The sequence below is a fragment of the Trichosurus vulpecula genome, chromosome 2 (genome assembly GCF_011100635.1).
Source record: "Trichosurus vulpecula isolate mTriVul1 chromosome 2, mTriVul1.pri, whole genome shotgun sequence".
Classification (NCBI taxonomy): domain Eukaryota; kingdom Metazoa; phylum Chordata; class Mammalia; order Diprotodontia; family Phalangeridae; genus Trichosurus; species Trichosurus vulpecula.
This window is the reverse complement of record NC_050574.1, coordinates 55,546,921-55,562,445: the sequence shown is the minus strand read 5'-3', so window position 1 is coordinate 55,562,445 and position 15,525 is coordinate 55,546,921. Positions and strand designations below refer to the sequence as shown.

The window sequence follows — 15,525 nt, the reverse complement described above, 5'->3', positions numbered from 1 at the left end:
AACAAATGCGAGCTTACTAAGAGGCCCTAATGATCAGTTGCAGGTTTTACTGGTTCTCAGGGACTATACCTCAAATGATGGCATATGGAAGGGGGAAGGTTCTCTTTGCTAGGGTTCACAGCCAAGGGTCAAAGTTCCAAAACATGGGCTCCAAGATCCACACAAAGTTAAAAAATATAAACAAAAAAGCCCCATGTGACCCCTCTAGAAATGAAGTAGATAACAGTAAACGCTTATCTAAATTTTACTTTTGAAATAATTAAAAACAGCAGGGGATAGCACATATGCTGCAATTTCTAGGTCTACAACTAAAAGGCCTACATCTTTGGCTAACAATTCCCAAAAAACATCAAGGCACTTTAATATACTATATATTTGGCACCTAACGTAGCCTATATTCCATCATCTTCATGCTGTCAGGTCCTCTCTGACAATGCGACAAGAAGCATTTCTGAGAAACTGTGAAAAAGAAAAACTTCAAGATGAAAGACAGAAAAGAACTAAAGCTCAAGCCCAAAAAAGGGACCCAGACAGAAGCAGCTCTTATGATGCACTGGTGGATGGTCTTTCTACCTCTGGCAGCAATGGATCTTGCTCACTTAAAAAGATATTTGCTAGCTTGGTCATGCAATAGGGTCCAGGTCATATCAAAGCAAGTTTAGACATACTGGTAGGTCAATTCAAATGTATCTTATGAAGCTGCCTCTAAGAAAACAATCTATTCAAATAAGAAGAGATATTCCTGATTGGTTCATAAAATGGATTAAATCTCCTGAATATGAAGTAAAAAGATTTTTCCCATCCCCACAACTAGTACAAGATAAGATCATTTGTAAGCTTTGCACAAAGACCATCAGACTATCAAAACTACTAAGGGATCTTAGAAACCATTTATTTCCAAGTTTATACGTCAATACAGGATTTGACAATCAAAATGGCAAAACTTGAGAAGTGGACCAAATGAGATACTCAAAAATCACAGTAAAGAAAATAGCTCCCTAAAGGAAGCAGAGTAGAAAAGGAAAATCCAGCCATACACTGATAATTTCAAGCTGGGTAGAGGAGAAGAGTGAGCCAGAGATTCCTGCTTCAAAAGGGTCACTGACAGGAAACTCCTGCCCTCCGCCCCCCCACCCCCATCACTGTCTCTACACTATAAGCAGAAATGGAAAGATTAAGAGCTAAGAACAAGAAAAAGCCTAGAACTGCCCCTACCTTCCACATCTGGTACCCTTCTGGCAGAGCTGCAAAAGACCAAAATGTTGCTACTCCATTCAGATACATATTGGTGTCTAAGATAAGAGCTTTCTGTGGATACACAGATGTGAAGTGGGGCAGGAATCTTCTTACAAGATTGTGATACAGATCAGTTAAACCTTAAGAAAGGGAACTGTCCCTATTACATACAAAAGTCTGTGAATCTGTATGCAGATTCACAGTGATATTTTAGAAGCTTTAACAGTTTTTTTTTTTGTTTGTTTTACAGTTTTTACAATAGCTCCTTTCCTGATTCATTCACAGGACCTGAATCCAATGATAAGAGGTGTATTAATAATCCAAGAACCAGCACACAGAACACTTCCTCACTACAAACAAAAAGAGGCCCTGGAAGTCCCACACTTTATTAAGGGAAGAACTCTAGTAGTCAAAATGAATGTGAAAATGTCAAAATGAATGTGAAAAAGGAAGAAAATTTAAAACTGAAGAAAACGATGTCAAGTGTCAGGAAAAGAAATACAAAAATGAAGCTTTTAAAGTTTTGCCTCTTTTATTCAAATGCTAAAAATTGGTGCCTGAGAGAGTCAAGTTCCCATGTCTTTAAATAAGCTGAGAAGTGAGAGGCAGTGGAGAGGGGAGGAAATAACAACCCTCAGGCGGGTTTGTGAAGGTATTTTTTTGTTTAATACATCTGAAAAGAATGCATATACAAAGAACTGAGACATGAGAAAAGCATTGGTTCAACACTAATGAATCTACAAGAATTAGGATTTTGGGAAGATGAATGAGAGTCCCTAGATATTTAAAAAATTGGAAACTGCAAACCAATAGTTTTCTGGTAAAATCCCTATTAACACTGGAGTCTTCAATAAGACTTCTTCCCATGATTTTTATTATATTAGAGCCCCATCCTCTGGCTCTGGGGTTTCTCATATGCAAAACACAGATAAAGGGGATTCCCCAACTGGTCCCTATGGTATCATGTCTCCCTCCCACCAAGCTTCTTAATGAAGTTGGCTGTCCATCCCAAGCTCTCTTGAAAATGATCAGAATCATTTTGTAAACTTTCCTCTGCCAGCACCACTCCTGTTAACCTTTCTTCTCAACACACCAGGTTCATCAGCTATGTTTTAAGAACCATAATAAACTGCACATCTTGGCTCAATAGATTAGACCAGGAGTGGCAGGAAAACAAAATAAGATTTTCTTTTAGAAATTATAATCTAAACCCATCTGGTGTGGTTCCAAATGTACAGGCTTTTCTTCACTTATGGATGAATAAAGTTTGAACCTTAACCACAAAAGCAGCAACTGGCAAATCTCCTCAATATCATAGTCAAGAATACAGTGCAACCCATAATAGGGGGAGGGAGAAGGGGCAATACATGCCTCACCCCACTTGGGATGGTTTCATTAAACACTGGACCTACTCAGAGTGGGGAACAAAAAGGCAACTTTCAAAAAGGAGTATAAGTTACTGAGGGGGAGCATTCCCTATACTCCTTCCTAAAGAGCACCAGGAGGGGAATATCTGTTTCCTGAACCAGATCTGGGAAGTAGAATCCAACCTCTTCCCTCCCCTCCAAACCAACCCCCCTCAAAAAAAAAATCAAAAACTATCCACTGGCTAATAGGTTTAAAAAAAAACACCCCCCCAAAAAAAACCACAATGCCACCCCCCCAAAAAAAACCAGAAAAAAAAACTAAGAAGTCCCAGATTACTTGCCAGGTTGGCACCAGGGAGCAGCTTCAAAAATTTTGAGCCTAGAATTAGTCTGTTACAAAGTCATCAAAGCATGCCTTGCTTTTTAAACCAAAAAAAAAAAAAAATTAGAAACAGTAAACAAAAATAAAAAACTAGTACTGATCAGTTTTCTGACAATACATAATTACTCAAAATTAACTAGCATTTAAACCGAGTTGGGAGAGAAACTGGGGGCCTGAATAGGCCATGTCTCACACTAGAGTGTGGGGGTGGGTGCAGGGCATTTGTCATTATTGCAAAAACGAATTTTAATTTCTCTTTAGTTTGATTTAACATTGCTTTTAGTACGATGCCGACACCAGCTTTGCAGAGGGGGCTCTGGAGGGATGTTCATAGCAGCACACACCTGCGGCTCTTCTTCGGTTCCGGAGGCTCCAGGGCAGCCAGTATCGCTTCGTCAAATACATTCTTTAGGCCTTTCTGAAAAGGGGTAGAGAGAGAAAAGGGGCAGTCTGATTCAGTATAATAATTAGACAAAACGAAAACAAACACCCCCAGAACGGTAAACAAGGTATGAGAACAGGGAACAACCACCCAGGATTTCAATTCCATCATCTCCTTCCGTCAAGCTTGGTCCAAGGTATGTATTGCAAAGGCTAGGCATTTCTGCAGCAGGATAGCCAAGATATTCAGACACTGGACTTTGGGGGATGCTTTTTGCAAACCAGTGTAAGGCACAAGAAGCAAACAAGCACATGTGTAACTTGCTCAATTCAAGGCGAGTTTGTGATGTACTAGAACTTGGCACACAGAGATACAGTGTAATAACTGCCTTCAAATGAAGCAGCAGGACATGGACCCAAGTGAGGGTTCTGGGAGTCCAGAACACGAGGCAGGGGCATCCTTGCTACATGGGAGATTCAAACACAGATGAAGAAGAGCATCAAGTAGACTTCAGTAAGCCCAAATTAGCAAAGGGTCATTCAATGAGAGCCCCCCTTGTCCCACCCATTAAAAGTAGCTGGGGCAACACCATAGGCGGTGAATGTGTTAGCATAAAATCAGATATAAGAAAGCAAGAAAGATGGGTACCTTGTCCACAGGTCAATCTAAAGCCAGTCAGTGCAACAGGAATAAAGCTTCATCAGGCATTCATACAAACAATTGCAATTCTTTTAATTTCAAAATTTTAAGGTAGCTACAATTACGTTTTCCCCCATAATGACAAATCAGAAGAAGCATGAAAATAAAGGCAGCAGAGCTTTACATGACAACATTAACAAACCTTAGGTTCAACTGTTCAAAATGGAGTTGGGGTAGTAAGTTATTGTAACAAATGCATTTGTAAAGCAGTAGCAGGTACATCAACTTGTCCTCCTCCCGCCCCACCCCCCAAGCCTAACAAATAACTCCACTACAGCACAAGACAGCCAAAGCACTAGCAACAGAAAGGGTTTGGTGCACAAGGAAAAAACCAGAAGAATCCATCACATTACAGCGCCTACTAGCAGGTCACCTCTTCCCATGTAACTTTGTCATGCAAGTACAATTAATAACAGCTTCACAAGTATAAAATGAGATGTGTGCATGATTCCATCCACCGCCGAGTGGTGGCTATTCCACTATTTTCTCCTAGAGGGCATTTTTAATGCTAAAGCTGGGCCCCCTTTTATTCTAGTTACCAAAACCATAAAGCTCCAAGCACTGGGCAACCCAAGGGGCAGACAGAGTCCATCCAGTCCAAATCTGCCTCCTGATAACAAAGTGTTTTGTGTTTTACTAAGATAGCAATAGATATATAATGCAGTTTTAACCAGAAAACTAATACAGAGGTTGCTCTAAGGTGGTAAGTAAAAAGACGCAGAGGCTTTCAAACAGGATCGTTTTATTCCTTTGTATTGTTTTTTGTTTTTTAAAACGGAGATTCTACAGTGGTGGGACAGGAAGCAGCAGCAAAGAGGGGAAGGAGAAAACAGTTTAGAATATACAGCACTTCCTTTTGGGTTGAGTTTCCGGAGGCTCGAGGGCAGCTAGGATAGCCTCATCAAACACATTCTTCAGACCTCTCTATAAGACAGAGGGGAGGAAAGAGAACAGCAGCTAGGTTAGAGGATTACAAAGAGACTAGCAGATACAAACAGCACCCAAGGATAAAAAAGGGCTGAATGCACATAAAAAAGTAGGTGAGTACAGGTTTTAAAAAGAGATTTGAAAGAAAATACATACTACACCTGGAAATATGCAAGAATTAAAGGGTAGAAGACAAGATCAAGAGAAGGCCCTCTGGCCCTCAGTTCCCCACCTCTTTATACAGGTGGGAATGGAGTCTCAGAAGGAGTGACTTGCTCATTGTTAAATACTTAGGAGTAGCTGAGTTAGAAGCAGAATTAAGATTCTTTGGAGGGTTAGTACAATGATCTATCTGCTACAGCACCACGCTGTCAACATAGTAAAGGGCAAGAATCCAACAGTGTGGACATGCCAAATCCTAAAGTATTTCAGATAGATACATCTGTTCTTTTTAGCAAATGAATGAAAATTAAAGGGTGGGCAGAAATCCAGGTGTCTGAACACAATGGCTATGGATAATTAAGTATTTGGAACATCCCTGCAAATTCATTTTGCTTGTTTGGAAGAAACCTCATGATTGTCCAAAAACTATAGTTTAAATGGTAATTAAAATTTCTGACTTATGTGAATTCAGCCTCTGAATAACTGAAGAACACAAAGCAATAGACTGATATGGGCATGCTATCTGTTTCAAAATGTTAACAATATACCCATTGTGACTGAAACCAGATTTCTGAATAAGCTCATCTTTCCCAATACAAATTCTCAGCAATTTCAAACTAGTTTTAATTGCTTAGTAGAAGCTTAGAGAAGAAAGCCCTGAAATATTATCAGCTTCAGTTATTCAGTAATACTAAAGCACGTCATCACCCAAGTTATAGGAAAACAAAGAAAGATACTAAGAAGGAGTTACACTATAAAAGCAAGCGGGTCCAAAGTGCTTGTAATACATGCACTAATGTATCAGAACACAAAACATGGAGTAGAGGAACAGAATCCTCTCTTGGATCCGCAGATACAGAGAGGAATCAACTTACATTACAGCCAGAAACTCTAAAAGTAGCAGAGGACCCTAAAAGGCTAATAATGACTATTTACACTCACTCAGGTCTCCTCTACAGAGAGTGAATTTAAGGGAAACCCTCAAAAATTTCTCATTACCTTTAGTCCATAACCACTTTATCTGTCAAAGAGTATCTTGAAAGCCTTGGAAGAACCAAAGCCTCCTCAAATTCCTCATAGCATGCCAGGTGTTGCCTGCTGCACAAGCAACCCACTTGGGGATGAAGAAACTGACACACAGAAATTCATGTGTCACCAAAGCTTTGCATCAGGATTGGATAAATAAATCACTTCCAATCCTACTTAACTGACATATATGTTAAAGCACATAAAACATTAGAAAACACTAAAGTCCAAGAACAGCTAACATGTTCTCTCTATCACTTAGGAATAAGAGCATTTTAGTCTATGCTAACATAACACAGGCTCCTTGAGTACAAAGGTCACGTCATTACTTTGTGGAGGGAAGACAGAGTGAAGGCTTTATGGAGACACTGTACAAGAGATCCTTGTTCTTCAGTTAATGGTTGTACTAGATGGCTGAGGTCACTTTAAACACTGAGATGCTAGAATGCTGTGACACCTCGAACAAGTAAGCACTCAATAAAAATTCAGATGAATTATGTGGAAAAGAACAATGAATATCAAGGAGAAACAAAAGCAACCCACCCACTAAAAAGAGAAGAAGAGGATATACTCCACCAGAGGAATGAGAAAGATGACAATTTAAGAGTTGCTATATAGAATATCAATTAAAGGACAATCTTTAAAAATAGGTATTAGAGACTGAACAGCAACATTAAAAAAATGAATTACAGCATTTGAGAGTTAAAGGGACAACAGCAGCCATCTAGCTCAACTCATACCCAAACAAAGAAATCTCCATGACATCCTACCTGACGAGGGGTCATCTAGTCTTTTCTTAAATTGTTCCAAATAAAGAGGGACCCACTACCAGAGATAGTTCATTACACTACTTGGCAACTCTACTTATTAGGAAGATTTCCTGACCTCAAGCTTAAATCTCCTTTCAGGCTCCTGGTGCTTGCCCCCTAGAGCTAAATAGAACAAATCTAATCACCTTTCTACATGATAGTCCTTCAAACACTTTTAAATAGCTAGCTATCATATCCATCCATGCCCCACCTACCCACCCACCCACCCAAACATCTCTTCAAAGTCTTCTCATGCCAAGTTCCTTCATGATATTTTCATGACATGCAATCAAGGACTTTCAGCATCCTAGCTGCTCTTCTCGTGACACTCTCCAGTTTATCAAATTCCTTCCTAAGCTGTAGATCTCAGAACTAAACCAATATTCCAAGTGTGCTCTGACCAGGGTAAAGTACAACCAAGACTATCATCTCCTGGAAAATCAGTATCTCTTAACAGCCCAAGATCACATTAACTTTTTCTTTTCTTTTCCTTTGGGGAGAGGGGTGGCGGGGAGGAGAGGTAGGGGAGGAACAGCATGCTACCCTAATCACACCACTCACTTACCATTGAGCTCATAGTCCAATAAATAAAACATTCAGATCTTTTGCAAACCAAAACCCAAGCATAAAGCTTTGTTTCTCTTACTCTTAAATTTTAACTTACTCATTTCAAAGGCCTAGATATAAGCAATTTTCCTATAAAATATATAAATTTAGCATTTTCCCATAAAACGCCCAATGTAGCCAAAGTTAATAAACTATCAAATCATGGAATAAACCAAAATAAAAAATGTACTCCATGCCAACCACATGCATATAGCAAGAAGGAATTATATAGCAGCTACACTATAACAAATCAACATTAAAAAACCATCTTTGAAATAACTGAGAAAAACAGCTTTAAAATATATCTACAAGTACACAATAACCACTGCCCTCCAAAATAATCAAAGAACAACATCTGGATCCACAGATAAAGGCAAACCATAAAGTTAACAGAAACACATAATCTGCAGCACACTATGCATGAATGGTTTTAGCATCTAACCCAAGGTCTCAGTGAGATGTCTATACTAGTTGCTTTCTCACATCACTTTTCCCACATCCCAAAAAGAATGTCAGAAAAAAAATCTAGATTAAAACAATGGAGCTATAACACTTCAATTAAAACTCCTTACTATCAGACCACCAATGAATGCCCCAGAGCTCAGACACATACACATCCCAATATCTCCACAACCAGCACCCATTAAGCAAGCAGAATCAGCATAAAACCATAGCAATGGAAAGAAAGGGGGCCACGAAGGACCTGAAAGGCTTAACTTTGGGAAATTTGGAAATTGGGGCAGAGAGTAAACAAAAATGTTAAGACATTCTAGACCTAGTTAAGGAAGCAATAACCAAAAGAGTCTTACTTGAGAAAAGAAAGTTCTCAGTTATTTTGACCAAGTTCTCCACTCCACTAACCATCAAAACAGTTATTCTCCACATATTAACACTAACAGTAAAAATGGATTTTGAGAAAAATGCTAGGCCCAGGAGAATAGGACTGAAAAACTTCAATCTTACTTTGCTCTGTACTTTGTCCACCAAAATAACTGAAAATTACCTTTACTAAAAGGTAAATATCCGTGTCTATAGGCATTGAATGGCACAAGAGAATAAAGGTTAAATTTTCTATAAATACCAAAATAAGGAATACACTTAAAAGCTATAAATTTCACCCCCAAAAAAGCTTTCATATAACTGTCACTTACTATTCTGATGAGTCTTCTCATGTTGTTCCTGGGAAGCTATTCTGGACACAGATGACCAACAATAGTAGAAATAGCCCTGATATGCTAAGACAACCCAAAAGTACCATCACTGTTGTCAACTGCAGTACAGTACAGTGCATGGTCTCCAAATAAGGCCTCACCTGTGTGAGCGCAGAACACTCCACATATTTGACAGCCTTCAGGTCTCGGGCCAGCTTTTCAGCAGTCTCTGGAGTGATGGGCTTCTGTTTGTTCTTGGCAAGTTTCTCAATAGTAGAAGGGTCATCTCTGAGATCAATTTGGGTCCCAACAAGCAAGAAAGGAGTCTTTGGACAGTGGTGAGTAATCTCTGGTACCCACTAAAAGCATGAAATACACAAATACCAGTTAATTTTGAGGCTTCCAAAAGAAAGGTTCATAAAGCAAGGAAACATAGAGAAGGATGTAGAAATATTTGACCAACATACCTTTTCTTTCACATTTTCAAATGAGGATGGGGATACCACTGAAAAACAGACAAGAAACACATCTGTCTGTGGATAACTGAGGGGTCGTAATCTGTCATAATCTTCCTGTCCTAGAAGGAAAAAGGAAAATTATCATGCACTGAAACTAGATCATTTCATAGCATGAAAATTATATACATGTATGAGTACACACACAAAACCAGCTTTCACCATAGCACCTATAAACTTAATAGGAACATTTTGGCTATATTAAAAGCAATTTGCTTCAGAGTAAATTAATGGCATTATCACATAGAATTTCTATGGCTGACTTAAAACCACCTCATTTCATTCCCAGCTATACTCTTTAGAATTACTCAATCATGTCCCTAGAAACCCCATCTTGCAAGACAGCAGCCTTGATATTAATATTTTATCAGTACCCTCTTATTGAAGTGTGGGGTGATCAGCTCCTCCAAAACCTCCATTTATTTAAGAAGGCCCCTCCTTAATCTCCTCCCCGCTTCAGCTTCCTTTGCATATTGTCTTCCCCCATTAAATTGTAAGTTTGAGAGTAGGAACTCTCTTTTTCATATTTATATTCCCAGTGTTTCAGTGATAGCTGGTGCATGATAGGTTTTTAATAAATGTTTACTGACTGATTGGCTAATAATAATAATTATTATTATACAGGCAATTATTTTAAACTATTACATACTTCCAGGACTAACGCCAGAAAATGACTCAAGCCCAGGAAACCAAACTACCTACAAGTAGTTGAAGAGCAAATCAAAACTTTAATAAAAACCACATTAATAAATCTCCACATTAGTACTTAAGAGTAGCCAATGACTAGTGTTAGGAATATCAATACTAAGATATTTGGCAAGAATTATCTAGGTTGAAAACTTTCTTTTCGTCCTTGCCTGAGGACAACTATCAAGACTTAAGCAGACAAATGAAAGAAACCTCAGGGCAACATCAGGTCATGTCTATGTAAAATGAAAGAAGCCAAGGCTATTACAAATTTAAGAACCAGAGCCACCATTAGAGTTAACATTTTTATAGCACTTTACATAAAATGAAAATCTTCACAACAACTCTGTGAAGTAGATGTTATCCTCATTTTAAAGGTGAAAAAAATAGATTCAGAGAAATTTAAGTGACTGGCCCAAAGTCAGAGCTGGTTAGCAGAGCTTGTATCCAAACCCAAATGAGATCCCCAAATCTACCATTTTTACTATAATGGAACAGCTGCCTTATTGTACTTGCACAGTCATTCAGTCTCACAATAAGGGTTGTGTTTCAAGGACTTCCTAATATAAAGAATTATAAAGTTTTGAATTTTGTTACATCCTTCTCTAACAAATCAAGGAACCAGATTTATAAGCATATTATAAGCAAATATGAATTCATTAAAAACTTACATTTGCAGCGAGTACCTAAGGGTTTACAAAGCACTTTCTCTACAACTACTTCGTGAAGCAAGCAATAAAAATATATATACATGAGGAAACTGGATGAGAGATTAAATATTGACTTATAGTTACCAGCTAGCAAATCACAGAGTTAGGGTTCAAATATAATTCTCCTGACAAAATCGAGCACTCTTTCTAGTATAAACTGATTGGTTTCCTTCTGAGAAAAATGAGCATGGGAGCAATCAAACACTAGTAGGAATGGGATACAAGTGTTCAGAAAAGAAAATATCCCTAAGGATTTGAAATCAACATTGATATCTGTTCTGTTTGAACCTGTAATTTTACTGGTAAATGAAATTACAAGTGAACAAGTCCCTATGTACCAGTGTAAAGACCAGAACTCTGCAAACCAATCTTAAGAGTCTTAAGAGAAAACGAGAGGCTAAGTAACTAGCCCTGGCTCATACAGCATGTGTCAACCACAGGACCAGACTTGTATGCAACTTTTCCTGACTCCAAGGATAGCTAAACCATATTGTCTACATTTTAAACACAAAGAAGTCTTGATTTTTGCCTGATAGTTAGCAATCTATTTATAACCTAAATATGAAAAGGAAGACAATATTTCAGGCTCCTTTGGATTCAAAAAAAAGAAAGACAGCACTATGCAAAGAAAGGAGAGCTAGATTCAGTAGTCAAGGAATCCAAGTCTAAGTCCCAACACTGACATTGTGTGACTTTGGCCAAATTACTTACTTCTTTAGGCCTCTGCTGCAGAGTTTGTTTACTTATCTGGAAAATTGAGATAACAGCTATAATTACTCACAAGTCTGTGAGGCTAAAATGAAATCAAGTATGTAAAGAACTATGTGACCCTAAAAGTACTGTGTGTGTGTGTGTGTGTGTGTGTGTGTGTGTGTGTTAAACTGAAGGGAAAAAGAGAACATTAGCCTACAAGGATACTCACCTATAAGTCTGATATTAGATTATTCCCCCAGAAAATGCTAATTAATTTCCTTAGAAGCAAAATGGGGAGGGTTAAACTTTAACATTCAGACTGTACAAATTAGGGTTTGTTGATTTTTTTAGGACAACGAATAGGAAGAATAAAGGATGTTACTTCTGTTTGCTGCTGTTCAGTTGTTTCAATCATGTCCGACTCTTCCTGACCCCATTTGGGGTTTTCTTGGCAGAGATAGTGGAGTGGTTTGCCATTTTCTTCTCCAGCTCATCTTACAGATGAGTGAGTGGGATGAATAAAAGTCTCTCATTTAAGGAAAAGGATACTTAATATTTCAGCTTCCATAACGCCTGAACTATACCTTTAAGTTTAAGAATTAAACCCCACCTTTCCCCTGCTTAAACTTGCACATACACCACATATATTCACACCCTGCATACACATAGGGTGAGCATGCTTGTAACGGTCGTCTGTTAGTTTGAGGTTAAGGTGTTAGATTAAGAATCTTTCCTTGTTTCAAGAATGTGAGGCCAACTACCCCCCCACAGATGGAGATAGAGGTCCAGGGGGTTTTGGGGGCTTCTTAGAATTGTTTTTGTAAGGGGGTTTTGGGGGGCCCTTTAAGGGGCATATAAACTGACCGTCTGCCTTCTGAAACTTGCCTCCCCACCCCAGACCATTCTGGAGTGGGCGATGCCCAATTCTCGCGCGAGACTTGCAAATAAAGCCTCTGTCTTTACCTTGAGAAACCTTTGATTGTTATATCATTTTGGGGGATTATTGTCCCACACAGTTTTGGTGCCGAAACCCAGGAGTACCCTCGACTGAGGCAGACCCCTTTTTATTGGAGCCACAACCTAGCATGCACCAGGATTTCCTGGAGGTTTCAGACCCAAGGGGAGTGCAGCTGCCTGGCCAAGGGGAACAACCGGAGAGAGGGACTCGGTAAGACAGACTGCTTATTAAAACTCCAATAATAATTTGGCTTACATATGTGAGACTGAAATCCCGGACAGCCGGTGAGTAAGTGTGAGCAGTCAGGAAACTTGTACGTGTACAACCCAGAGGTAAGCACTTGGGGGTCTGGAGGTAATTGGCATTTCAGTGGACTTCTGGTAGTCCACAGACCAAAGTGAGGAGTTAATACCTCAGTGAAAGGACGCCTCTGAGTAGGCTTCACAGGTGACTGAGGAGGGCGAGCAACCTCCCTTGGTAATTCGGCTGAGTCTTTTTGACTCAGGGAGCTTGGTGACGACTCCCGTAAAACCCCTGAGGATGGGGGAAGAGCAGTCTTAAATTGTGCAGTTGGAGTATAAGTGTGAGGTACCTGTATATAGTCCTCTAGGCAATCGATTGCAAAAATAAAATTGGAATGAACTGCCAAACTATAAGGGAAAGGATAGGAAGAAAATGGTTAAATATAGTTATTTTAGCCAATATATTTGGAAAAGGGGGACCCCAAAAATTTTGAATAAATTAGCTTTCTGGATCCATCTTGTCACCCTTTGTTTGTATCCATTTCTGTGTTTGTTTCTGTGTGGAGTGAGTGTGTGATCTGTCTCTCTGTCTCTCTCTGACTCCAGTCTCCTTAGAGGAGCAGGTGGGTGGCAGAGAGAAGAGAGAGAAGTATTTTACTGTCTAGGTTATATAGTTTTGAAGGGGCTTTAATCAAAGTCCATCCAAAGAGAAAAGTTATATGAAATAAGACCCAAAACCGGAAAGGAATCAAACTCATTCCGGTTGTTTCAAAAATATAAGAGTGTAATGTGTCACTCTGAAATTAAAGCTTAAGAAAGGTTAGAGTTTATCTTACTATTTGGCACTAAAGCAAGTTTAGCAAACAAAGATCTTAAGCACGAAGCTTAGAGTGAAAGACTGATCGCCTAACTTAAAGACCAATAAATAAGGCTATGGAGAGATAGAAGGAATTGTGCCCACCCACCTTTCGGCCTATATCCATGGGTGGGTTCTATTAAATATAATGTAGATACTGGCTATGGTAAAGATATTGGTTGTGAGTTATGATTATTACTGTTTAATTAACTGTCAAGCTCCAGAGGTGTCTACCTGGAGGGAAAGCTGATCATATTTTGTCAGCATTTATTCAAATTCTTTAGGTTTGCTTTCTACCAAGGCCAAAAAGAAGTAGTTGGAATGCTGGCCCAGCACATTTTAAACTGAACTGATTACAGTAGGTGATTCTAAAAACTTTGTAAAACTTCCAAAAAAAAATGTGGACATGAAAGTATGTATTTGGCATTAAGAAAATTTATTAATTATGTGGCTCCAAGAAAGCTCTATTTACTTTAGTTCACTGTTCAGTAAGGAGGTGATGGTGGAATTTACTCCCAGGGATATTATGGGAGTCATGACATAATTGTGAAAATACTTGGCAAAATGCTTGGCATAAAACGAATGCTATCTCTATCTGAATGTAAACTGTTTCAAGTTAAACATAATTGCTTCGTATTCATTAACTTTATATGGATTTTCTTCCATGTGAAGTTTATGTCAATGATGATGAAATGAGTAATTCTTCATTGTAAGGCAACTGCAACTTCAGAACACATCTGACTAAAAGTAAGGCCACCAGAGTGAGAATTAATTGGTTTTGGTTTTAAAAGTTTAAATAGATGATAATGGTTTATGGTATTGTTGTATTTCTAAAAATTTCCTTTATTGCATAATTTGGTAAACGATTGTATCAAGTTTTGTTTCTATTTAAAGGGGATTTTCAGTTAAAAATTGTTTTGCCATCATTTATGAAATTTGTGAGACTGTTAACTGAGCTATTGGAGTTACTGTCTAAATCAAGTATTTACAGAAGTATGTTTAGTTTTCTTTATTTTTAATTGAATGGAAGAGATTTTGTGATCAAATTTAAGAACTGTTTAGTACTTAGGAATTAATAATATCAGAATGGTTTGGTTATTTTGTTGATTGTTGTTTTAATGCTAAAACTTAAAATGGTTAATTGATTACTGTATGCAAAAAGAAGAGAACTGTGTAAAGTCTTATCAGGTTGATTCTCCTCCTGTATGCATGGAGGGCAGCAGGTAGAGGGGCACCAGTGTTGTTACCTTTACTACCCCTACTGTCATTAACACTACTATCACTGCTGCTACTACTATGTAAATATATGTATACAGCATTTAACCCCTTCCTGGGGTTAAGACTTAAAGCTTCATCTTCGGTGCCAACCTTTCTCCTTGGAGTAAAGGGACTTGGACTCTCAGGGGGTATGCATGGTGGCATGGTGACCCTCTTGGGTTGGATAATTCTAGTTGTATTCTGGACTTTGAGTCAAAACTGCCTTCTTCCCAGTCTCTTGAATCACGTGAATTGTAAGTACAAATGGGGACTTTCCTAACCTTTGCCCTTCTGCTAGGACTGTCCTCTCCAGCCTCCATCCCTTGGCTCCCTCAGAAAAACAGTCTTGAACAATTAATGGAAACTGTAGCCCAAACCTTTAATTTGACTAACTGTTGGATCTGCGGAGGACCCAAGCAGTTGGAGAACTGGCCCTGGGTCCCTGTTCCTGTAAGCCCGGCTCAGATACTTAGTAAAAGGTCTGAAGTCTACCTGGGTATGCCAACTTGGCCGGGAACAGAGAAACATACTCGGCCTCTAACAGAGGGGAAGTATTGCTTAAATCAGACAGGGAAGCTTATTTTGCAGCATAGGCTGGACTACCTCTTGGCTGAAGAAGGGGGGAGTAAGTGATAAGCTCAATCTGTCCACTTGTTGTATGACAATAGATGATGTAGGGCAAAACAGTAAGAGACACTGACAAAGAGATTAGAAAAATTGCTCATGTTCCAGTCCAGACCTGGTCTCCCCCACTCAGCGCATCATGGTGGTCCTGGTTTGGAGGAACCTGGTGGAAACAGGTTCTATGGTTTTTACTAGTGGCACTAAGTGGAGTTATATTGCTCCCTGTTTGCCTACCA

General features: G+C 38.9%; 1 protein-coding gene across 2 annotated transcripts in view; it reads right to left on the bottom strand.

Annotated features, from left to right (window-relative positions):
- Positions 1-878: 878 nt before the first annotated feature.
- CDC42 (cell division cycle 42) overlaps positions 879-15,525 on the bottom strand; it is a 62,047-nt gene continuing 47,400 nt past the window's right edge. Inside the window, exons 5-7 of one of the 2 annotated variants that reach the window (XM_036743436.1) lie at positions 9,215-9,324; positions 8,909-9,106; positions 879-3,403 (exon numbers count right to left, since the gene is read on the bottom strand). In XM_036743436.1, the coding sequence (XP_036599331.1) occupies positions 3,314-3,403; positions 8,909-9,106; positions 9,215-9,324 (398 nt within the window). In that variant the 3' untranslated portion in view covers positions 879-3,313. Of the gene's footprint in view, positions 3,404-4,788; positions 4,991-8,908; positions 9,107-9,214; positions 9,325-15,525 lie in introns of those variants that run through there. The other variant, XM_036743437.1, reaches the window with a different exon arrangement.